This window comes from Chiroxiphia lanceolata, chromosome Z (genome assembly GCF_009829145.1).
Source record: "Chiroxiphia lanceolata isolate bChiLan1 chromosome Z, bChiLan1.pri, whole genome shotgun sequence".
Lineage (NCBI taxonomy): Eukaryota > Metazoa > Chordata > Aves > Passeriformes > Pipridae > Chiroxiphia > Chiroxiphia lanceolata.
The window spans coordinates 72,526,310-72,552,300 of record NC_045671.1 but is presented as its reverse complement, the minus strand read 5'-3'; the positions used below and the strand labels follow the sequence as shown (position 1 = coordinate 72,552,300).

At 40.0% G+C, this 25,991-nt stretch overlaps 2 protein-coding genes across 6 annotated transcripts in view; both read left to right on the top strand.

Moving 5' to 3' along the window:
- Nucleotides 1–5,408, top strand: part of SPIN1 (spindlin 1) — a 43,779-nt gene extending 38,371 nt beyond the window's left edge. For all 5 annotated transcript variants that reach the window (XM_032674699.1, XM_032674695.1, XM_032674697.1 and 2 more), the window contains exon 6: nt 1,661–5,408. In XM_032674699.1, the coding sequence (XP_032530590.1) occupies nt 1,661–1,860 (200 nt within the window). In that variant the 3' untranslated portion in view covers nt 1,861–5,408. The remainder of the gene's footprint in view (nt 1–1,660) is intronic.
- A 10,194-nt stretch (nt 5,409–15,602) lies between these two features.
- On the top strand, nt 15,603–24,261 carry NXNL2 (nucleoredoxin like 2). Its single transcript, XM_032675739.1, has 2 exons — nt 15,603–16,044; nt 23,657–24,261. The coding sequence occupies exons 1-2, from the start codon at nt 15,743–15,745 to the stop codon at nt 23,823–23,825; spliced, it is 471 nt and encodes a 156-aa protein (XP_032531630.1). The 5' UTR covers nt 15,603–15,742; the 3' UTR covers nt 23,826–24,261.
- The last annotated feature ends 1,730 nt before the right edge of the window (nt 24,262–25,991 follow it).

Here is a 25,991-nt window from a genome sequence, read left to right as displayed (position 1 = left end):
TTTAAGTATCACAACTTTATCTTAACTATTAAAAAGGACTTGAAATGTGTTTTAAGTCTGCTTTGGTTTCTTCCACTTTTGGGGGTGAGGGCAGGGGAAGCTTATATGCTTTCTTACCATTTAAGTAGTAGTGGCTTTTAGGACACTTTTCTCTCTGTGCTCTCCACAAGACTATTGACTGTTGATGCTTACCTGTTTTCTAAACAATTCTGAATATTTGCTTCCGTCCCTGAATGTGAATGTTTCCCAGATATTTTGAATTATGTCCTTGAGTCAATGATTGGATGTTAGTATTTCGGAGTAGTATTTCTCAAATCAGATTTTAGAATACCTGGAAGTAGTTCTGTAAATTTGTTGGAACTTGCCATAATACTATAACTAAAATTTCTAGGGTACTGTCTCTTCTGAAATATAGGCTTTGCATATGTTAGGAAACCAAATTGTAGAACATTTCTTTTAAGCTTTTTTTTTTTTTTTTTGTAAGGGAAAATTGTATCACTGGATCTGATACTAAAACTTTGTCTAGGCTTCTAAGTGCAAGTATATGAGTTGAGCTTACATCTTTGCTGAGAAAGACTCTTCCCATAAAACTGATATTAAGAGGAAAATAACTGTGTGACAGTGGGACTGAAAAAAAAATTGGAAGAGAAACTTCTCAAGTTTGTGGAAGAATTTTCAGTGTGAATACAAGGCAATCTATTCATCCCCTGGTGGGGGATTTTTGTCTTTTCAGAGTTCTTTCACAGCTCTCAGAAGTGAAAATAAAATGGGTGGAGTCTGTGAGGGATTCTTAATTCAAACTTGGAGCAAAATTATTAATTTTAAAGCTTATTTCCAGAATAAAAGCCACATCAGATTTGACAACTGCTTTAGAACGTTTCTTACTGGAATACAAACCACAAGTTTGTCTAAATAGGGAACAAGATAAGAGGAGCTGAGAAGAAAGGTGTGGTTAGCTTCTTGTTCTCCATACAGTAATTTTTTTTTACCTTATTTCATACTTTTTCTGTGATTGGCTTGTAGCCAGTCCCTTGGCAATTGGCCTGTTACAAATCACGCGTTCTGGTGTCCAAATTTACCATAGGGTTCATCTAAAATACAAGGATATTTCTGGTTAGGTTTTGCTACAGAGGAAAATAATATGGTTATGGGCTTTACCAACAGCATTGTTCAAGTATGGAGTCTAAAGCCCCTTTCAGTAAGGAGTTTGCACCAACCACCATTTCAGAAGAGATGGTTTTGTTGCAGTGGCATGCATGCACTGAAAGTTTGAATAATATCTGTGGGAAGAGGGACGTTTAGTTTGGCTACCTTTTTGCTAAGGAGGCCCAGTGTCTTTTCCTGCCAGTGGCTTAAATTCAGTTATCCACAGCCATTTTCTATGACTTGTGCATAAGGGTTCCTGTCAAAAGATTTACTTCTCTTACCAATCAAAGTGCTCTTTTTGTCTTCCTACAGTATTGCTTGAGAATTTTTTCTGCAACTACTTTCTACAAGCATGGCAACTGTTAGGTGCTTATCTTAACAAAATTAATTTTCTACGTAATCTATTTATAACTTTTAATTAGTTTGTATGAGTTTTAAAGAAGACTATGCAGTTGTCTTCTGTGTTGCAACATTTTATTAATGTCTACTAAAGCTTGCTGGATTTATGTTACAGATGATTCACCTCCTGCAGAACGGGAACCAGGTGAAGTTGTGGACAGCCTGGTAGGCAAACAAGTGGAATATGCCAAAGAAGATGGCTCAAAAAGGACTGGCATGGTCATTCATCAAGTTGAAGCCAAACCATCTGTCTATTTCATCAAGTTTGATGATGATTTCCATATTTATGTCTACGATTTGGTGAAGACATCCTAGACGTCATCATGAACTTTTGCCAAATTTGTGGAACTATTAAATGTAAAATTTGTAGACACAAAGACTTGACTGCTTTCCAGTTTAATGAAAGCTTAAATGTCCCTGCGAACCCACAATCTCTGCCAGCAAAAAACTGTTTTGTTCTGAGTAATACAAACATGACACATTTTGTGTAAAACAACTCCTTTTCTTGAAGGAAGTTAATACGTTTGGGCAGGAGGGAGTTAAAAGCAAAGAACAGCTGCAAATTCAAGCTGTGTAAAGTTGATCTAGTATTGTAATCATTAATCTAAATTTTTTCATAGATTTTTACTTTTTCTTCAGCCTTGCACTCACTTGTTCAACTACCACATGAAAGTGTAGTTTGATATTTGATACGCCTTCTTTTGTAACATTAAATTTAATTTCCTGGATACTGGCAGTCCTTGTTTTCAGGGTTGGGACAGAGGTGACTTTCCTGAAAGGTTTAAACAGTTTGTGCAGCGTCAAGGAGTGCCTAACTCAAGTAACATCAATCTGCTGTGTTTCTACCCTTTATTTCAAATTTAGCTTTTTAAGAACTTGCAGTATGTGGAAATACTTGTGCATTTTTTACTAGTCACAGGGCAGTAGGATATCAAGTGTTTGAATTATGCACCTTTCAGTGAAAAGGCTTTAAACTGTAAAAATACATTTAATCTGTATAGCCAGTTAATTAGAAAATGCAGGTTAATGGCCCATATTTACAAGATGTAGGAACCAGTAAAATACATGCAACAAGGCTGCCTTCAATCCTAAATGTTGTACTTCTTTCTTTGTTATACACACTTCTTAGCAAAACCCAAGTGCTTGGTGCCACAACTTTAACAGTATATATGCTACTTCAGAAGACTTTAGACTACGCATTGGCATCAGTAGTCTCATTTAATATCAAAACCTAGCAACCTGAATGTTTGTGTGTGGACTTAGAAGCCTAACAGTAGTTAATATTTTACATGATAAGTACAATGTCACGCCAGGGGAGTGGGAGGGGGTGTCCTCTTGCATTGAAAATGTAACTTTGGAGAAGGAGAAGCATTTTTGTTGCCTTCTGCTCAGTCTGTTGCATTCCTTTGTGTTGGTTTGCTTTTAATCATTTCGGTTCAAGAAGGCATCTTCCCAATTTATTCTTTTTCTGGCTTTTCCACATAAGGAGTGTCCAGACAAATCTACAGTTTAAACCTGTTGTTGCCTTTTGTGGTGTACATTGTACTTGCTTTGAGATATGCTGTTAACATGAGCTTCATTCTATGAACACTAGAGTTCTGCATGCCAGTGGTGTACTATCTAATGGAAGCTGTAGGCAGTCTCAGTGGTTCAGTCATCTGCATTAGATTGTGGATGTAAATAGCAGCCCACAACTGCAAAATCCTTTCACGGTTTTGATCTTGCAAGATAGTTGTAAATGAAACTTAGGGTTTCTTAAGTGTGGCAGCTTTTAAAAGTATCAGAAACGCAACAACGATCCAGTACAGCAACAAAATTGTCATGTTACATTGAGGCAGAGCTCCGCAGGTTTCAAAGAACTGCTTCACAGGAATACAGTACATGAAGACAGACAACACTGTTGGTGGAAGGAACAAATACTCTGATATCCAACCATATGCCATTAGTGGAAGGATGCAGGAGAAGTACTGTTAATCAGAGGACAGAGGTCTGGATGACCTCTGTTGTGGGTATTCTTGATATTGAAGACTCAGTGGTTTAAGCCCCTTTCTGTCCATTTTTTTTGCCTGATTTCATATTTTAGCCTTAAGGCTTGTGCCTCATTATGCTGTTGAATGGTAATAAATACTCTCCGTATAAATATGATACCTTAATTCTTTGTCCATCGCTACTATATTGCAGTATGTCCAGTATTTCATCATGGGCAACCAAAGGCAGGCTATTGTCTTTCAGTGAATAGCTTCTTGATGCAGTCCTTATGCAGTAAGTACCTGAGTCGTAAACGTTTCTTGTGTTTGAACAAAGTGAGCAGATTTGCAACACAGTGTTTTCATCCTGCAGATCTGTTGTGTTTTCTATTGACTCTTAAGAGTCCTGCATGTAAATCTCAAAGCTGAGCCTGGCTCCATGAGCCCAAGTCGATATTTGTGGCACAGGAATGAGTGAGTGTATTGACTATACACAAGATACATGAATTACCTAGTACACTGAACTTTGGGCTATATATCTGAGGAATATAAGGTTTGTTTTGAAATATCTGAGGTTTAGGTCTACTGGAACAGTTTTAGCATTAGGCTTGCATTTGTGGGTTTTCTGCAAGCCTCTTGAATACACCATGTATTCTGCCAATTAGAGTATAATCTACAAACTGTTAAATTTAATGGTTGTTTTTCAGTGTCCCCATTGTCTGTTGTGTGGATATTTTCTTTTCACCTTTTTTTCTTTTTTTTCTTTTCTCTTTTTTTTTTTTTTTTGATAGCTTAAACCACCTTTTTGAGGCTTGAGACTAATTCCACTCCCTGCCCATCTGCTTTGGGCTTTGTTTTAGGCTCATGTTTCAGATCTGCATGCAGTGCTTGCGTTACCCTGGTAACTAAATGTTGGTTCCTTGTTATAGGGGTTCAACATTACTTTCCAAAATCACATAGGGCTTGTGATGGCACAAGCCATGGATCTTTGTATAAAAGTTATTCATCTTTCACATTTACCTGCTGTAGTATTGTTGTATATTGTGTGTGTGCGTGTGTGTGATGTCAGGCTGCCATGTAAAACTTTCTAAAAAGGGAAAAAAACACAACTTAAATGCAGACCATCCTTTTTTGCATGCTTAGAGGGTTAGAACATTCAATGTAATGAACTAAAGTTGCATGTTAAAATGTTTAGGTTTTTGTTTTGTTCTGTTTTTATTTTGTGTTCAGTTTTTTGTGAATTTGCTTATTGTGTGGTTTAATGGTTGTTAGTAGGATTAAATGCACCGGTGAGACGAGCATAGTGCCAACGGAAGGTAATTTTCCAGTTGTATGTGTCATACAGCGTTTGAAGGGACCATGTATTCTGTTAAAGAAAAAATAAAATCTCACTTGAATAGCAAAGCATTACATTCTTCTTCTTTCTTTTGAGTGCCAAACCCTAAACTACGTTGGAGTAAACATGGGGAAAACCCTTTTTATTGCAATAGGTGGAAGCCTTCTCTAAATGGATTGTTTAAACATGGGGGCTTTTATCTTCAGAGAGAAATAACTAGTTGCGTCAGGGAAATTAATTACCATAAAAACAGTTTCTGGTTCCTTGAAAATGCTGTGCATTTTGTATTTTACATCATTAGTGCAGTTAGGATGGTTCTTGGTATGTGTATAGTTCAAAGGTCTTCGTGTTCACATTTTCAAATTAGGTAGTGAATTCATTTTTAGAGCTTGGTTTCATTATTTTTATTTTATTTTGAACAATGTAGACAGTTCCCTGTTCTCTGCATTTAGAAGTATAAACACTTTAAATCTGTTACTTAATTCTGTAAGTAATTTTTATAATTATGATGTAACTCTATCCTTAAAACATTTAAAATAAACCCTTTATGTGCAACTTAAGCCTGTAAATTTGTTCTCATGAGCAAAATGTAGTGATGTGATTTCTGATTGTGAAGAAGCAATTTCTTAATTTTTTGTAATTAAAAGGATTTGTTATTTTAATGATGAGCCATGTAAGCTGGTATAATAATTGCCCTATGAATAAGTTTGCTTGCAAAGCCAAATCTTTATTCTTTTTTTCAAGGAAGTAAAAATGCTGGTTGGATGGAATTTGACTAAGGTTAAAGCATACTATTAAACTATTTCACTAAACACAGTAAAACTCCCCTCCAGGGGACTGTGCAGGTCTGTGAAGCAGTCTCTATTTCTAGAGGACACGAAATATTTCAGCAGTGGCAACCAGCAGAAGCATTTGGTGGTATTTTGGTGATTCGTTCATCTGCTTTGAATTAATAAAACTCAAAATTCAATTAAGCGTATTTTGCTGGTGAGAAAATGCAAAGTTGATCCAAATTAGAGATGATAAGCAGAGAAGAAAATATCAGCATGTTGTATGTTTTATAAAGTCCTATAAGTTGTTGTGAAGACTTTGTATAGTTAAATTACTGAGGCAGACTTTCCATGTTTAGCAGGTTTTCTTTATTACTACCTCTTTTCTGATAATATAGGGTGCATGGCACTTAAGGACATGATATAGGCGTGGACTTTGTAGTGCTAGGTTAACAGCTGGACTGGATGATCATAAGGGTGTCTTCCAACCTAAATGATTCTGTGATTCTGGAATACATTTTAGGCACCAAGATCTCTAGGTGTATACTGGAGAACCTGGAGCATGCCAGCATGCAGTTGGGATCAATATCTGAGCCTCTTCAGTTCCCCTAGTTCCCTGTCCCATTGGTAGTGTCTGGTTGCCTGAGACACTGGTCCCAGTGAGGGTTTATATTGTGTACATCTGCGATTAGGGAGAGTCTAAGACTTTACTTTGGCGGGAGTATCACCTCCAAAAGCCAGGTGCTTATCTGTGTGAGCTGGCTACAATAATTAGATGTACTGACATTTTATGACTAATGCCTGAACCTGTTCTGTATTACCAAACTTCTGATAAACCAACTTCAGTTTGGTGGCATCTTCCACTATAGCAAAAAAAAGAGGAGCCTTATAAAAGCAGAGGTGTTTTTTGTTCTCTGTTACTGCAGGAATGAAAATGCTCCTGAAAGCTTGGTTACTTACGAGCTCACTTAGAAGCAGCTCTTTTGCCAATGCTTTGAAGACAGTAGTGTTCCACAGATGTAGGATGGTGGCAGTAGGGGTCCTGTCCAGAGCTACAGCTTTAATATTACTGTACTGTGTTTTCACATTTGTCAGGTTCGTCCTTGGGCGTATGAACAGGTTATATTTTGGGGGCGGGGGGGAGGATAAAAAAAGCTGCTCTCTGTTCAGTGAGTTATTTATTTTTACATGAATTTTATTTTTTTTTATATTCATGCTGTAAGCAGTTGATGACATCAGGGAGCTCCGTTGTTTTCTGGAAAGGATAAACTTCAGTAAAGGTGTTTTGGAGGAGGTTGGGTTGCTGCAATTTAGGATCATTAAGGTCTAAAAGAAGTAAGAACAGGTCAAAGAAACTATAGGTATGTTCCTTCATCCTCAACCACTGGATAATAGATTTTCACTGGTTTTACAGTGTTAGAAGCTTTTTTTTTTTTTCAATCCAACTCCTGTTTCTTTTTCAGTAAGTTCCTGCCTTGGAATGTTACATCACTTAACTCTTTGCCAATATCAATACCACACTGTTTTAATTTATTTCAGAATTGGCAGCCTGAAAAAGTTATCAAGCTAGTGAGCATTTTTTCTGCTCTTCCCACTGCCCTGTGAGTTTCCTGATTTCCAGACTCTCGAGTGTAGAGCTGCATGTGCACAATACACACTTGTGTATGCACAACAGAAAGCAGCTGTAAGGTGGTGTCAGCACTTCCCTATTCTACTTAGATGTTAATTACAAATTTCTGCACAGTATCCTTCTGGAATCATATATGATTTGCATAACTTCACTTGTACACAACTTGTGTAAATGTTTTTTCAGCCTGACAGTTTAAAAACCTCTCTGCTTTGGCACTGGTTCCACCCACACCCATGCAATTAATCTTTAAATTTGCTTTCATTCAATGGGGTCTGACATTTACAGGTCCTTTTTGAATATTTTGATGCCGTGTTGTTCCTCAGGTCTAAAAGACTGATCTGTTCAAAGCTGACTTTAGTATTGAAAATGGACATCTGTACATTTACTTTGATTTGCATAATCTTGTTACTTTGTAAGGATGTTCCACCGTGACCTCACATGTGAGAGGTGTATTTTTGTCAACTAAAAAAATCAACACAACACTACTTTAAACGCTCATTCATGTTGATCAAAGTGGTTTCAGATAAACAGACACTATTTTAGGAGGGGAGAGGAGGTTTTTTTCTTTCTTTTTTCGAAGATTGTTCAGTGACAGGGCAGCATTCATCTGGGTTTTGGGCTGATGCTTCTTAGTCCTGCTGCACTAACTAACTACATATGGTGTATTCATGAAATGGACTGTGGGATGACTGCTTAAATTATGTTCATAAAGACCTTTACCACTGCAGCCATGCACTGTCATACTTTCCATAAAAGCTGTCATTAATTTGATTTTACAACACTGTTTACTAACTTCTAGCCATTTTTAACTTATATTTGCCTAACTTAAGCTCTCATTAATTTAATGAGTCAAAACAAAACTAACCTTTTAATCTGTAACAGCAAAATAAATCAACACTAATAGCAGAAGCACTAGAGAAGATAAAACAATTTTAAGGTTATATCTAAAGTGTAGAAAGAACAGCAATTTTTGCAAGCAACTTTTTGCTACGCTGCTGCACATTTCATCATGAGAACTGAAACTGGGTCTTGCTGGGAATCCTCAGTATTTCCCAGCATTGTTCACTCATTGGGTTCTCTGCCTTAAAAGGATATCAATTCTGCCTGGCACAAAATTCCCTTCTATTGTTAGTGTGGCTCAGCATATTGTCTACTCAGAAGCTGGCAGACAAGAAGTAAAATTAAAGGGCAAGTTGCAGTGGAGCTTTATGAAACAATGAGGTAAAAAAGCTAACTACTCTGATTCAGAACTTCTGATGGTAGGGGAAAAAAGAACCCCAGAACAAAACTAAAGGACCCATTATCTAATGATCATGAGCTGCAAATAAGAGTTCATTCTAAAAGAATTGAAAGTAAGACTAAACAAAAGGATGCTTATAGTGTGTAAGAAATCTATTAAGTTTTACTGAAGATAATAAAGATTAATTATTGCTTACAAGGGGCAGTGCTTTCTAACACTGTAGATACAAACATCCTGGCCTTTAACTTCATATTGCAAGACTAGAAGATGCATAGCATTTTGACTTCCACAGATTTAGTCTACTACATGGAAATTCTCATATTTAAAGTAAACTGTGCAGGCAAATGGCCCAAATTAACATCATATGTGCTCCAAATTCTGAATTTTTACTTCCAACAAATACCACTCTTGCGGATTACAAAATTACAACTACCTAAAATTACTACTAATTGTTACTATGTAATCATACTCCTCCAGATAATCTGAAAGTTCGAAAAGGAAGATCTGAATTGCATCAGATTTTTAAGGAATACGATCATGTATTCAGGAAGGAAATACCTGAAGAGTGCTGAAAACCTCACCACAAAAAGCCAGTGATGCACTTCATGCTTTGTTTTGAGATTCTCCTTCATGGAATATAAACATTTTTTGCACTCAGCATAGGTTCTGGAGTACAAAGATAAGTGATGCTGATGAGTATGTCTTTTTGAGTCAATTAATAACAAAGAAAATATGCACTGTGCCGTTAAGACAAATTTGAATTCTGTAGATCTTTGCTTTTTGGTAAACTATCGCTGCAAGCATTTTAGAAATAACTAATGCCATTTCAATGTTTGTTTGGGTTTTCTCACTGGGATTAGTCACCAATCTTGAATGGCTACCTGGCAGAGTAAAGGTGCAGAGTAACCACCAGAGAAAATGGTGCCATGGAGTGAAGTCACCTGGGACTGAAACCTGTCCTGCCTTCGAGGATGGCAGTGAGACAACAGGCTCCTGCACGGTATGGCAGCGACTGAACCTGCTGTTTACTAGCCTTTCTACCAGAGCTGTAAAGGATATAAATAGTTCTGAAGCAGTAATCTCTTATGCACTGGGCCAGGTTAAGGTTATCCCACTGTGTAGTGCTGTCTTTGCAATGTGATTCACAACAGGTAAGGAGGGCTCTGTCTTGGTGCTCTGGTATTGGGGGTGTCCTGTCTCACTCCAGGTCTGTTACTTGTTTTCAAGATCCAAATTCAGAAAGAATTTGTGCCCCAGCCAACTGGAGATGTGGAATGAAATGCGGTCTTACTGCGAACACCAAAGACTTATGCTTTGAGGCTTCTTTAAAACTTAGCTGTCTGTTTATGGAGACAACATGTAGAGCTTCCAGGTCCTTGCATCCCAAACCCGACTTCCTGCCTCTTCTCCATGTCCCATTTGCAGTGGTCTGTTCCTGTGGTTTAGCCCCACAGCCCTCCCTGGAGCAGCCATTTCTCAGAGTTAGCAACCTTAACAATCTCTTGGAGAAGATGATTGAGCTAAAGTGATTCCTCTTCTGAATTGTTTCAACCATAGCACAAGTTTTGAGTTGAAGTTATTATTGGAATGCAAGAACTTAAAATAGGTGTAAATTGTAGTAGTATAAATGCCAAGTGCTGGCAGCAGAAAGGTTGTAGGGGTGACCTCTGTGAGAAAATAGATGGGGACACAGCCAACCCCAACAGTCCCACTGCAGGACACGGCTGAGCCCATCAGCCAAGCTAATGGCACCTCTGGAAAGAATAATAGAGAAGGGGTACAAAATGCTGCAAAACAGCTGTGAGAGAAACGTGACATTATGTGAGAGCAACAGCCCTGCAGACACCAAGGTCAGTGCAGAAGGAGGGGCAGAAGGCACTGCAGGCATCAGAGCACAGGTTCCCCTGCAGCTCATGGTGAAGCCCATGGTGAGGCAGGCTGTCCTGCCACCTCGAGAGGACAACAGTAGAGCAAACACCCAAGTGTAGTCACTGCAGGACCCCATGCTGCGACAGCTGAACATGCCCTGAAGGAAGCTGCAGTCTGTGGGAAGTCCACCCTGGAGCAGGATCCTGGCAGGACCTGTGGCCCTGTGGAAAGGAGCCCACACTGGAGCAGTTTTTCTGGCAGGAACTGCAGCCCAGTGGGAATCCACACTGGTGCAGTCTGTTCCTGAAGGACTGCAGCCCATGGAATGGACCCACATTGGAGCAGGGAGGAAAAGTGAAAAAGCATGAGGAGGAACGAGGAGCGACAGCCTTCAACTGAAACACAAGAATTTCCAGCTCATGAAGAAGAACTTATGTACATTGAGGCTGGCAGAGCACTGGAACAGGTTGCCCTGGGAGGTCATGGAATCTCCCTCTCTGGAGACATTCAAAACCTGCCTGGATGAGCTCCTGTGTCACCTGCTCGAGGTGACCCTGCCTTGGCAGGGGGAGTGGACTGTTTGATCTCTAGAGGTCCCTTCCAACGCCAACAATTCTGATTCCATGAAGGAGCAGCAGAGATGAAGTATTATGAACTGATCACAACCCCGGTTTTCCAGCTCCCTGCACCAGCTGGGAAGGAGGAGGTAGAAAATTCAATAGTGAAATTGAGCCTGGGAAGAAGAGGGAGGAAGCTATATTTGGGTTGGTCTTTCTTTATTACCATCCTTCCCTATTTGTAATTGGTAGTAAATTAATTTTCCCTAGGTCAAGTCAGTCTTGCCTGTGATGATACTCGGTAAACAATGTCCCTGTTTTTGTCTCAACTGATGAACTTTCTCAGCACAGTTTTTCTCTCCCTGTTCTATTGAGGCAGGGGACTGAGGGTGTCTTCTGGCAGTCATGCAAGGTTAACTCACCACACTAGCATAAGGATTCATTCTACTCAACAGCCATGTGTATGATTATTTTTTTTCCCCTTGGATAAGATGATTTTCTATAGAATTGAAAATCAAAATCTCATAAAATGGCTCAGGCTGGAAGAGACCTTAAAGACCATCTAGTTCCATCCCCCTGCCTTGGGCAGGGATGCCCATGAAAATTATGTGATTATATGAAAATCAAAGTTAATGAGGCACAGGCTAGCAGGTAACACCTGATTCTTTGACATCTTTCAGCCTCCCACATTAAATGTCATTTCAGAACTCTAAAATACAGTCACTGTTTTCTTAACTGATCTTCAACCAAGAGAAAAGGTGTTATATTCTTAGGTTTTGGTTTTGGGTTTTTGTAGTGGAGTTTTTAACCTGTGATAATCTTCTGGTGACATTGCTCTCCCAATTATTTCTCTGCTTCTAATGGTTTTAAAACTAGAGCACATGATACTATAGGCTAGGAAATATTATGTATTCTGAGAACGTCTGTGCAAAGGGAAGGTCTTTGGGATTTTATAGTGGTTAGATAAAGCATGAGCAATACATATGGCAATCCCAGCCTTAAAATAACATTCCCTTCATACAAACTTACATTGGCTTCCCCAGGACCTGTTCCTTTTTTTGCTAATGAAGAGGGTGAAACGGGAATGGGGGCAACACAAAAACAAAGCTGAATACTCAAAGTATGCTCTGGTTGTATTGGTGTCACATTCTGAGTATGTAATGAACATAATAATCTAACAAAACAATAGGTCATTTCATGTTATTTCTTAAAGATGAAGCTTGAAAATGTATTATTAGGTTGAAATGATGCCATTATACATGGCAAGCCTTTTACTAGTGTCCTTTCCCTTTCTGTAAATAAAAATAATATAATCCTTTTGTTCTTTAAAATATAAACCTCTCCATGAAAACTAATGTTCTCCTGAAGTCACTGGTTTGATTAAATCATTCAGTCAATCTAGCTGGAAGAGAGGCTACTTGAATAAAACAGTCTGAACTCAAATGAAACTAGAGCAGAATTTTACTACAGTGTTCTTCCACTTCTGCAGGTACAAATGCTGTTCCCTGTTGCCATGCAGCTGCTGCTGTATTAGATGACTCTGCTTTGCTTCCCTGTTGTACCTGCTTGGGAGTCAGAAATACTACAGCACTGGTATTTAGACTATCTGGCACTATTTGGCAATTTTATATTCTCTGATCAGGATAAAGTTAGATGCAAAGGATGGTTGAATCAGGCTTTTCATACTTCAAGGAGAAATTCACATACCTTTACTATTTTCCCAATGTTCAGCACTGCTAATTTTGAAATAGAGAAAATGAAAAGAATGTCCCCTTAGTTGCTGCACTTCCTGTAACAGACTTTTGACATATTATTAGGTTTCAGTATTTCCTAATTAAAAGGAAAAATATTCCTTGCAAACTCTCAAATCCAGCTAATATAGAAGTATTTGTAAAGGCATTCTTTCATCCTTGCTGTATGTGCTATTGTTAATTTACACCAGTAACTCATGTTAAACTGGGACCCAGGGATATGTTCCAAATGTTTGTTTAAAAATTGTTGTCATAGAATTATAGAATCATAGGACATATTGATTTGGAAAAGACCCATGAGCACCATCTAATTCCAACTGCTGGCCCTGCACAGGACACCCACAAGAATCACATCACGTAAGAATGACAAACTTCGTCCCAGTATCCCTCTTATTAAGGAAAAGTAAGATTACTTACCTTACAGCTTGCCTTTGGTGTCTGCTGCAGCATGTCATTAGGTACCTGACAGTTTGAATAACATTAATATAATTGTAACTTTAAAAAAACACATGTGCTGCTTATTTGGTTAAATTTTCCTACTTGAAAAAATGACAGCATTATTTCTTTTGTGTTTGGAGGTTATGTAGGGGAAGTAGATGTAAGAAGAGCTGGGGATGAACCTTCACTAAATATCTGTACCACTGCTGACTGTGTAATAATGACCCATGTGTTTGGGTCTCATGAACCCAGCTGAGGTAAAAGTGTTCCAGATATGTCAGCTCTGAGGAATGCTTTCAGTATCTAATAACTGCTTTAGTTGGCAGGTTGTGCATGGTAAAATTTAAATTTTTTTGGCTCAGTAATTCTTTGTGTACTGGCTTTTTTCCACATCCCGTTGGTTAAAATGTTTGATTGATACAAAGAAGCTTGCTTTTGCTCTTTTCCCACTGTGTATGCTGTGGAAAGTAACTTTACCTGTTTTCTCGTCGATAACTCCAATTATAACAACTCTCTGCTGTAAAGCATACTGTTATGTATTATGAAAGTGAATTTAAAAATCCAGCTGTTTTACCTAGTTGTATCAATGACTGCTACATATTTAAGTCCTCAATCCACTGGTATGTAAGAATAGCAATACTTGAAGTCAAAAATTCCAGTTTGATTTTGTACAGGAATAAACTGAGCACACGTCACCTCCTGCACACACACACCTTTCTTTTCAAGGTCTTCTTTTGGAACGTGTTTTTCTTCTATCCACTTGACCCAAGATTTTTGTTTATCTGCTGTCACTTTCTGTCCCGATTGAGAGAAACAAGGTATCATTTTAAATACTTGAAAATGTGAGAGAAAGCCCAAAGCAGAACCCCAGAAGTAACATAGCAATGTTGTGGGTTTTTTGGTAGCATTCATCAAAACTAATCACCTGGTTGTAGGGTCAGTTCGAGTTGGGAGATGCCTTCATCTGCCCTTCTCTTACCCGTTTTTCCTTTTATCATGCAGATATTGCTAATTAAAAGACCGTTTTCTTCTTGTGCAAAAGAAAATAGTTTAAAAGAAATGTTTAAAAAGAATGTTTAAAAGAAAATAGTTCATTCATCATTATTTTCTAAGAGATATTTTATATGCAAATTAATCATTACAAATTAGGCCTTTTTATTTATGTTCATGTGTAAATTGCAATTCTGATGTTCTAGTGGAAAAACAAGAAGAATTGCTCAGGTGTTTGAAAAGTGGTTTTTATTCAAATGCAGCCTTTCTCCATTTTCATGGACTATTGGGCTATGTTGTTTTCAAACCAAAGTATCTCCTTCCATTACAGGAATGGTATTTGAAATAACATAATCCTCCCGTCTTTCACATCTCCCATCAATCCTTTCTCCAACTTTTGAGTGCTGTTTTGTGCTGTTCCCCCCTTCAGACTTCAACCTGACGTCAGAAGTAGAAGAAAGAGGTGCTGTGAGTGTTACACTTCTTAAAACAGCACAAATGAGAAATCAGGCTCATCTGAGTCTTTGATTTGCCATAGTCTGCCTCTGTGAGACTGCTTGTGAAAGGATGGAGTCAAAGCCTTTGAAACCCGTAGAATGACCAAAAAGCAGAAAAAAGTTTCCATGCAAGTTCAGGCTACCATAGGTTCACTGTTGATATTCCTGCCAATTTCTCCTTCAACCAGTGAAAGTATATTTTGTCAGATATTATGAACTGAAGCAATAAGGTTCACTGTACACGCAGTTTTAGTGTGAACTATTCTTTTGCTAGCTCCATTAGACACTTCGAGTATCCATTATGAACACTAGAATTGGTTCTGGGAGGTTCTGATAATTTTTTAAAAGATAGATTCTCTTCTAATTGGGTATTGTGTAATGAAAAGGAGACAATGTACCAGGTGGGGTTATCGCCCTACCCTGATCCTTTAATTAAACTACAATTTAATACCTCTGTGGCCAAATTATCTTTAATTCCCTTTTTGTAGGTTGCTTTAGGCAAAAAAGAGATTGCATATTTGTAATACAATGTCATTTTTATTAATTTCTAACTCAGTATGAGCTGGAGGAAAAAAGCATTATTCAACCCAAGCACACGATAAATGCACTGGAATAAATCGAAAATTCCTGTCATCTGCTTGGACAGAGAACAGACAGCCCCCTTTTATAGCAAGAATTCAGATGATTTTCCATGATATGAAAAAATTCAGTGCTGGACAGCGGCAATAAAGAAGTTTGGTGCCAAAGCTGGCCAAGCCTTGTGGCGAGATATTCAGGGGAGAGGCCGTGGAGACCACGGTGAGCTGAAGGGGCCCGACGCTGATGGGCAGGCGATTACTGCTCAAACTTATCTAAAGTTCGACGTCTTCAGCATGGCTTGAGCTGTCCGTGTGTCCTCAGAAAGCCGATTTGGCCCTTGCAGGAGCGAGGGGCAGGGGCCGGGGCGGGGCCGCGCCTCCTTGGCTGCCGGGTGGGTATAAAAAGGCAGCGCCGGCGGCTGTGGGGTGATGGGGTGGGAGTGTGGCTCGGCTGGGGACAGTGTCCGCTGAGCCGCTGTCCTGGGCGGGCCGCGGGAGGAGGGTCGGTCCCGGTGCGGGGCCGCCCCCGGGCAGCGCTCGGTCCGCATCCCCGGCGGGTCCGGGCAGGGACAGGATGGTGGATGTGTTCAGCGGGAGGCTCCTGGTCAGCAGGGACGGCCGCAGCGTGGACCCCGAGGAGGCCCTGCAGAACAAGGTCGTGGGCTTGTACTTCTCGGCCGGGTGGTGCTCGCCGTGCCGCGACTTCACCCCCGTGCTCTGCGACTTCTACACGGAGCTGCTGGAGGAGACTGAGCCCCCCGCCCCCTTCGAGGTCGTCTTCATCTCCTCCGACCACAGCGCAGAGGAGATGGTGGGCTACATGCATGCCATGCACGGCGACTGGCTGGCCCTGCCCTTCCACGACCCCTACAAGCAGTGAGTACCGGCGGGGCGGGCCGGTGCCCTCCGCCAGCATCCGTGCCGGCAGCCCTGCCCCGAGGGCCGGGAGAGGGCGGGGGGTGGGCACGGCATCCAACAGGGCAGTCTCTGACACAGAGACCTCCAGCTCTGCCCCGCCGACCCACGCCTGCCCTGCCGCCCGTGTCCCCGGAGCCCAGGGTCTCCCGGCCGTGCCGGGCTGTCCCGGGCTGTCCCTGCGCTCCCGGGAGCCGTGCCGCCGGCTGGCACACACCGTGACAGCCTCTGCTCTCTGCAGGGAAGTAACTTGGCTTTAGCCCGTCCCTTCTGTAAAGAGCGCGGTTTTGCGTGCTCAGTTTAGGATCTAAAACATCTTCGGGGAAGAGTTAAGCAAAGCCCCCATGTATTAACGAGACGACATGAATAGTGAGTTAGAAAGAAACCAGTGCCAAATGAGGATCAGGTGGCTGGTTTTCAGCGCGGCAGAAGTTGTTACTAAGGTCGTTCTGCGTTGTTTAGATTAATGCTCTGGGAAAAAGGCAAATGAAGAAGCAGCAAAACTCGTAGCTGAACAACTCGGACGAGAGCAGAGCAAACTGAAGTATTGCAGACAGGTACGGTATCAGCTGGAGTTTAGCGGTGGCACGTTGCACATGGTGACTTGGATGTAAAATTCCTGTGCTGATAGATTTCTAAAGGGACGTTCCTGTAAGTAGCTTGCTCATGAAAACTGCAAAAGAAAAGGACGTGACTGTGTGTAAGTAACGGGGGTGAAGCATAATACCAGGAACTGTTTTGATGACCCAGGTCAAGGGTAGAGACTCATTTGAATGACTTTGAGAAATCCGATTTAGCTCCCACCGGGAAGTACAGATTGGGATTACGGGGGCAGAGGTGAGGTGTTTAACGCCACTGAAATGCGTGTAACTGGAGAATTAAAATAAATGTAAATCCTGGCTAAGGGATTCTGTGTTCTGCCCCCTCCAAAATAAGTAGGTGGTGGAAAACATTGTTGCAGATGACATCAAAATCAGGGATATATCTTTATAATATAATGTGAATTTTATCTTCATGAATTAATGTGAATTTTAAATATAGATTGGTTAATGAAACTCCCAGCCAAATTTACTCTTCTAATAAAGAACTCTATCGTAGTGCTTCTAGTAACTTCTAGCTTTCATTTAACTCTAGATCCACCCCCGTGTGCTACCTGGGATAGAGCTGTGTAACACCCCAGCTAAAACTAAATGGGGAGAGGGTTTACTAATCTTGTTTTGTCAGTGCACTTTGGCAACCTCGTTCCTGGATGCCAGTTGCCAGTTGATGTTACACCTTTTAATAACAGTTTCCACTGACTTTAAACTAGATTGAAATGGTAATGTTATTTTCCATAATACTCTAAAGTCTTCCTAGGCAGTAATTGACTTTGATATCAACTAATCATAACAGAACACAGGCAAGTTTCCTGATGGAAATGTAGCACTTGAAGTCCCCGCAGCCAGCAAGCTGTTCAGCGTAGCCCGTGAGAATGCGCTTACAGCTTCAGCCTCTGTGGATTAGAGGTTTATTTCTGACTGCTCTTGCTCAAGTCACGTGGAATGGAGGTACAGAGATTGATTAATTGGTTTTCTGTGGCAGCCCACAATGTCCTTTAGAATCCTGCAGAGAAACATGGCTTGTCCCGACAGATAACTGTGAGATCATAGTGGTTTACTGAAGAACAAAGTGCGGAGGGATACGAAAAGGCAATGTTTTTAAAGTTGTGTTTCTTGCACGTACCAATAAAGGTCTTTGTGGAGGTGTTCAGGGTGCTTAGGTTGGATTAACTGCTAATTTGGTGTCAAGGATACTGGTAAATCATTGTAGACTTAGAGCAGATGAGTGTGTATTCATTAAACCAAACTATAATTCTGGCTAGGTATTAGTTCTAACTAAGAATATAATTTTAAAATTGACTAATATAATTATTTTATTAATAATATTTATTAACGTATTAATCAATAATTTTTAAAGTTCCATTGAAAATAATTTGAATTGGTTATTTTATGGACTGTGTAAAAAAAGCATTTCAGTATCCTCAGTGAGGTTAGGATATCTTAACTAGTTATTCCAGTGTTTAAGATACATAACTGCAGCAGAGACTGATGTCTCTTCTAGACACAGTAGAGCCAATTTTAAGTCTGCCATCTAAAATACATTTCAGACAGAAGTGAGGAGTTTCCTGGTGATGAATTTTGTCTTGTTAAGAAATAGCCAGCATTTCTACTCATAATAACACTGCAGTGTTAAGACTACCTTCAGAGAAGCAAAATGCTGAATTCAGAGCAGGATTTCAAGACTCTTCCATGCTGTCAGTCCTGACTATTTCCCTGGGATGGGACTGCACCTTTACTACTTCACGTGGTCTGTGTCATGACTAATAGGAAATACTGTTCTGATGCTTTTTCTTCGGGTTAGTGTAAATTTTTTGTTGCCTGAGGCACAGGATTTTGATCCCTGAAGGAGAGTGTGAAGACAGTCTAGAAGGAGGTAGTGGGCACTAGGAGGAGAAAGGGAATAGCAGAGAGGAAAAGCAGGTGTAGGACAGAACATGTCAACAAGAAGTGCTAGTAAATGGGGCTGACATTTTAATTGTCAGACACGCTGCTGTGTTTGTACTGAACCCTGTTGTCAAAGGCACCCTTCCCTGTGAGGGTGCCTAGCACGTGCAGGAGGTCTTGTAGGCTTCCAGACAGACAGCAGGTATTTCCTGAGACCATGACCTGTGCACCTCAGTGAGACTTAGAATCACATAATTCCCATAAAAGGAAAATAAAAAGGTTGTACGCATATTTTATGTTAGGAAGCTTTAGGTATGAGGGTGCATTGACACCTGCAGGAATATTGGAAGGGGGTTAGTTGCCAAAAACAGAGGCAGAAGAATAATGTAAAGTGTCTTAGCAGTTCTTAGTGTTTTTGGACTTCTCTCTCAGAATCTCAACAAACACTTTAAAATTGAATCCCAACCATGTGACGTGCGTGCTTATGCGTCCAACCTTTAACAGTGCAGAAATTTCACTTCATTCACTTCATGTAGAAATTTCAGAAGTAAAAGAAAATACTTACAGCTGTGCATTAGAGGGTGTACTGCTAGAAGCAGATTAGCAAGGTGGCCATCACTTCCAAGTGAAAGCTGTTAAAATTCAAATGTTGTCAGACGTCACATTACACATAAGTGCAATATGTAAGTTCCCAAGATTGCATTAAATTTGCCCCATGTTGTTTACATCCCAAAAACCCTCTTGAGACACTTAAACCTTTACATGAAAGTGCTCACTTATGCCATGGATCAGCCTGGTTAGGCAGCCAGGCCCCACGCTGTTGCTGGGTATCTCCCTGCCCCTGTGGGGTGGAGGAGAGAAACTGGAGGGTGAAACTTGTGGGTTGAAATAAAGACAGTTTAATAGATAAAGCAGAGGTGAACACACAGGCAAAGTAAGATACCAAATTCATTCTCTACTTCCTGACGACTGACATTTAGCAATTTCCAGCACAACAGGGCCTTGATATGTAGTGGCTTCTTAGGAAGATAAATGCTCTGACTCTGAATGCTGGTTCCTTCCCCCTCCTTTCTTCAGGAATCATAGAGTTATATGTTATGGAATATTCTTTGACCGGTTGGGATCAGCTGTCCCAGATGTGTTTCCTCCCAGCTCCTCGTGCATTCCCAGTCTACTCGCTGACATGGCAGCATGAGAAACAGAAAAGGCCCTGGTGCTGTGTAAGCACTGCTCAGCAATAGCTAAAACAATGCTGTTTTGGTAAGAGATCTAAAACATAGCACCCTGCAAGCTGCTGTGAAGAAAATTAGCCCTGTGACAGCCAATGTCAGTATTATCTAGAAATATAAAATCCGCACTCTCCGAAATTTTCATCCAACCTTCTCACAAGGATCAAAAGACCTAACAATTGCTATGACTTCAGTTTGTCTCAATCTCAGTGTCAGGTGTGGGGCTAGGAGCTGGGCTTGTTGATCCTTGTGGGTCCCTTTCAACTCAGCATATTCTGTGACTCTGTGAAATGAACGTTGCCCTTTCGTGTCCAAACCTTCACGGCCACGTTCTGACAAAAGATTTGACTGAAATATTCCCTGTGGCTGTCCAAAGGTTACTCATTCAGTCTTCCATAGCTATTTTTTTAATAGCTTTCCTTCTGCTTTGTCTGTTTGGATCTTAAAATTTTTCTAGTCAGTAAGGCAGTATACCTTTACTCTTAACTAGGGACACTGAGACAACTGAGTAAGAATGTCATCATTTACATCACTGTATTTTACTCTAAGAGTTGAGTTTGCCTTTGTAGCTCGTGATATTTCCGTTTATGCTTAATGATTTCATAGGTTGTCTTTGCAGTTAGTCCCATGGCACATGTGTCACTTGCACAGGTGAGTCATGGGATTTTAGATCCCTGTAGGAGAGGGTGATCTTAACAGGTTTTAAAAAGTCATTTTTGTAAGCACAAGTACACAGTGGTTAAGAAGCATTGCTTGCAGAACTGTTCCTGAGCCACCTTCAGGCCCATTCTCTTGCAGGTTGCAAATGTAAGCAAAGTCTGTGCATTCTTTGGTCTGATTTGATGCAAGAAGCCTTCAGCCAAGAGGCTGTGTAAACAAGATGCTGTGCTGGAGTGGATCATCCATCTATGCATTCCCTCAGGAAAGCAAAGTCTAAGTTTCCAGTCTCCATAGCAAATCACCTTCAGCTTCCTACTCTTCTGTCTCTGCTACAATTGTGTTGGGCATCCCAAGCTAATTTATTGTCCACTGAACCAATAGAAAGTATCTTCCACCCCACCCACCTTGTTTGTCATTCAAGCGGTATGAGGTGATGGGATTTTACATGGCTTCTACATGAACTTGCTTTGGAATGTTGTCAGTGTTTTTCCTCCCATTTTAGCAGGTTTGGGAAAGGTTCTATGGAGATTCTTGGTTGATTGCTTTTATTTCAGAATTCACACTGAGAAAGCAAACCCATTTCTATAACTTATTATTGCTGCTTCTGTAGTATTTCCTGCATTATTGTACAGCCAATGTAATGGCAGAGCAGACTCCTTCACCCGTTGATTTTTCTTCTCTTAAGCAAAAATACAGAAGGGAAGTCATGTTTCAGGAATGCCTTGTCTGGGCCAGTATTTCACTTAAGTGTTATTTTCTGTATTTTGTCTTCTTTTTTTTTTTTGCCCCCAGGAAATCATGGAGAATGTCTTTATATCAGTACCACGTGTTTTTTAACAATGTCTATATTTTTTTTTTTTCTACTCAAAGTTCTTTGAGTTTTGAGCCTCACCCAGCAAATGTTCTTGCTTGTGGTGATGGCGCTCAGGCACTACATTTTCTTTTAGTATTTACATTTTGTTTTGAAAGAGAGGTTCATATTTTGGAGTTTGGCTATTCTGTTATTGTTTGTGTCTGTCCTCTGGTTCTTCTAAAGGCGCTTAATTTCTGTTCACTTTGATTGATATAAGACAATGCAGGAACATGATTTTCCACACAACAGGTCATATTTGTTTTGGCAAGGTTTTTACTTTCAGCTGATCTCTTGTAGTTCACCTAATCTATTTCTTACACCCCTTCTGAAACATGACTTCTTCCTCAAAACTGATTACCTTTTTTGCTGGAAACAATTTAGACTGCACACCCCTTATGCCTCAGATGTAGATGTTATGTTCCTCACTTTTCCTGTTAGGTGTCTGTCACTGTAGCTTGCATTCCTGCCACTAAAATTGTGGGATGTTGCTTGTGAGGCCTATGTGCTGGAAGGTGTTTTCTTTAACTTCTAAAATGAACATTTGTCATTGTTGGGATGGACTACAACATGTAATATTCAGCAAGAAAGTTTATTGGAAAGAAAAATGAAGCAGCAGCAGCCACGAGCTGCACTTTACAGCCTCTTAAATACAGCTCTTTTGGTACACGTATATCACACAGATAGGTCAGCTTACATACACAAACTACAATTCTCACAGCTATAGGTGGATTTTAGCTGGACTTTCTCTGGACTTTCTCAGTCCTCCTTTCTCACAACATTTCTGTGCACCTGTCCCTGTTTTCCTTTGATGTTTATATTTTTCTCAGTCACTCTGTTCAAAACAAGTCCTTGTTCTCATGAGACAGTGTTCCCTGTTCCCACGGGACAACTCTCTCCTGCTGTGCTCCTCTGCTCTCTCAGGATGCATCAGTACATTGTCAGGACCAGGGCCTCCATTCTCAGCCAGTTTCTTGTTCCATACCAGGGGTCCCAGCCCAGCCGAGATTCCCCACAAGCATTAGGGTTTTATTAGAATCAATGTTTTTTCATTCATGGCTCTCTTGTGTGAACAGCTACTACAAAGAGTAGATGTGCCAAGGAGGTGGGTAATAGTTTTTCTGTCTTTCAGCTTACTTTGAAAAGGGTGAGGAAACCACTCTGGTATGGTTCTGACTCTTTGACCATCAACCTGTTTCTCTGACTGATGATTTGTATTCAATAAAGGTTTGCTTTTCTTCTTTGGACATTCAGTGTTAGTGAAAGTAGTGGGTTTGCTGTTGCCGTGTGTTTGGAAAGGATTTGGTTTTGCAGTGTCCTTATAAACGTGAAAGGAAGCTTCAGACACTCATTATCTGCTTTTCTTTCTGAGTTGGAGCTGGGGCCATGAGCTGGGTCTGGAGTTCCTGGAAATGCTTGAAACTAACTCCTCTAATTGATCTGCACTCTCAGGAACTAACTCTGCTTTTGTCTGAAGTCCATTGAGAAGTTTAATGAACTCGGAGCTCACCTACAGTCTTGTAACTGCTGCAGCTGTGGTTTAACAAAATTCATGCCAAAAAGTTATTCAGTCCTAGTGGCTAAGCTTCAGTTTCAAAAATTTTTGTCCTGAATTTTACCTTCTCATTTGCACTGAAATGTCAGCCTTTTAAGCAAGGTGAATTCCTTGCACAGGAGATACAATCATTCTATGAAGATAGATCCTTGTGCCTTGCTCTTTGCCTCTTCTTTATTTTGTCCTGTAACAAACAAACTGGTGTTAAACTCTTTTCCTTGGGGTGTTTTTCATCTTGCCATTTCCCTGGCCTGTATCATGCTCAACTGAGGTGGCTTCCTATGCGGTGTTCTCTGATTCTCTCTCCCGTTTTCCACTTTAGTTTTTAGTTTCTTTAGTTTGCATCTTACTGATATCTTCCAGCTCATCTATATAAGCAGTGAGTTCTGTTTTACTTTGTCACGTGGCTGATAGTGCACAAATATCAGGCTTCCTTCTCTGTCTTGTTTAATTACTAGTCATGCCTTGTTATTTTTTGTGTGCTGGTGTCAGGAAGTGTTCTTGTTTCCCTTCACAGGTTTCGTGTCCTCACAAATGTTATTTTTGTTTCCTGCATTAATAGCCTGGTTTCCACGTGGCTTTAAGTCTCTGGAAGGCTCTGCTCCTGTGGAAACTGCAGGCAGCAGGGAAGAGCAGTCACAGAAAGGATGCTGCTCTGTCCCAAACTCACCACTTCTGCTCTCCCATGGTTCCTGAGTGGAGCAGCCTTCATAAGAGATTAGGACTTTTCTTAAAATACTCCCAATGGTGTGCTTTATTTTTAATTTGTTGGTTTTTTTTTTTTTCCCCTCCTCAGTGATCTGAAGAAGAAATACAACATAACAGCAATTCCTAAACTGGTGATTGTGAAACAGACTGGAGAAGTCATTACTGACAAGGGAAGAAAACAGATCAGAGACAAAGGGCGATCCTGTTTTCGGAACTGGCTTGAGAGTGCAGATGTCTTTCAGAATTTTTCTAGCTAAAAATGGCAAATGGAAACAAGAAAAGGCATCATGGAAAACTTGGTAGAGCTCTGAAAAGGCTGTTGCCTTGTTCAGAATAAGAAGGGTAAGGCTTATTTGTCTTTGCTTGTAAACAAATTTTGGGTTTGACTTCAAGATCAGCTACTCCAATAAGTCATAAAATGCAATTATTGTTTTATTTGTTTTGTTCTATCTGTCTACTGTATTCAATATGAACCAAAGCATTCCTGATAATACTGAAGAACTTCAAAAGAATAGGCTGGTTTAGATGGTAATAATGGAAAACTGTACAATCTATGCAAACACTTCTTTTGCAAAGTCAGTACAGCAAAAATAAATGCAGAAAGACCTGTTTTGTTGATGACATGTTTTTTAGGTGATTATCGCATTTTATTAAGAAAATTAAATTGTTTGCTTTAATAAATAACTGTTTATGAAATGTCTTGTGTGTCTTCCTTATTCATCTTAAGAAGATAATCAGAAAATATTATGATTTTTAAACAGAACACGTTTGTCAGTAATGAAGAAATATTTTTTTTTTTCGTGGGACTTATTTATATTTATTTATAGTTCTGCTTAGTTTTCTTTACCCCTGGATTTTAAATCTTGTCCCTAATAAGCTAAATTTGGGATTGGAATGAGATGATCTTTAGGGTCCCTTCCAACACAGGAGTTCTGATACCTCAAAACAACAGAAGTGGTTTTTCTGCAGGCACTTTTTTTCACGCCTGGGGTTGAAGGGTTTCCACTTCACCCTCATTTTATTGATTGCCATGTCTCTTCTGCAGTCATTGGCTTACTGATCTCACCCACAGCTGTCTCCCTTGTTTGTTGAGTAACATTTGCCTCCTTGTGAGAAATCTCAACAAAGAGGGTCTGAAATTTAATGTGTGTGAATAATTTTATCATTTAATAACACAATTATGTCATTTTCTTGTAATGGAGGAAAAAAAAATCTTCCCTGAAGAGTGAGAGGGAATATTTGCAAAAAGTGATGTGCACTTCATAGTATGTCAAAGGCCCGAGAAACTGAATTTAAAATGAAAAATAATAGCTCTAGAAAGTGTTCAGCAGAGTTGTGAGTTTTGAGCATCTTACAGCTGTTCTTAAAATTGCATCTGGGCATACCACAGACAATTTCTGATTTTTGCCATCTAACCATATAAAAATATTTGTGTTCTTTTCCAATGAATGCTAAGGCCCTTAGTGAATTTTTTTGCCAGTGATATGTAGGCACTGCCTGCTGTTCTGAGACCAGCTCATGGCAAATATATTTCAAACATAAGAATAATAAAAGTGCTTCCAAAAGTTTTAAAATATGTTGCCTGAATGTGGAATAAATTATACAGCAAAAGTATCCACTGTGACCTATTACCAGGCATCAGGCATTACTTCAGCCAAGTTAACTTGTTGCATTGTTTGTCTATATGCACATATATGGAAGGAATCAGTATTTTACAACTGAGATGGACTTAGGTCCTCTGAATAATTGACACCAACTCAGTAACATGGATCTGAAGTAAAATTCAGCTGGGAAATTCATAATGATGCAACAAAGATATACACTGCACAAAATGCTTGGTTTGCCTTGAATCAAGGAGTGTTGCTTCTGCACATCAGTGTTTGGAAGCCCAGGAAATTTGTTTTTCTCATCAGTGCTGGAAAAATATATGTGTGACATGGATGATTATCAATGAATACTTGTACTTTTTCAGTGTGGGGAAGAAAAATACATTTTTTTAAAATACGACAGTAGACAGTAGCACCATGATATTGACTGATGCTGCACACTCATAAGGAAACCAGGTGAGGTTAAGAGGAGGAGCATCTTCCTTGTTTCACTGGGCAAGATACTGCTCATTATTAGTAAATGATTTATGGATCAACACATGATAAGATTACTTAAGAAACTACGGTGTTGATTTTTTTTGTTAGAATTTATAGAGAATTGCTTTACTAAAAAAATGTGGCAAAGACTGTGAGTTGATGCTTTGTGAATTGGTCCATTGGGATCCACTGGCTTCTGTGGGACTGACTTGCTGCAGGTGAATGCTGCAGGATCTCCTTGACTACAGAACATATCACCTGGGAAGAGTCAAAGCAGGCTGGTGGCAGATTCAGACACGAAATAAACATTATCATCAGAAAGGCTATGAACACCTCTCT

Coding starts and splice junctions, on each gene's coding strand:
- NXNL2 (XM_032675739.1), top strand. CDS start 15,743: ATGGTGGATGTGTTCAGCGGGAGGCTCCTGGTCAGCAGGGACGGCCGC. Junction 16,045..23,656: donor TTCCACGACCCCTACAAGCA/GTGAGTACCGGC, acceptor TCCCCTCCTCAG/TGATCTGAAGAAGAAATACA.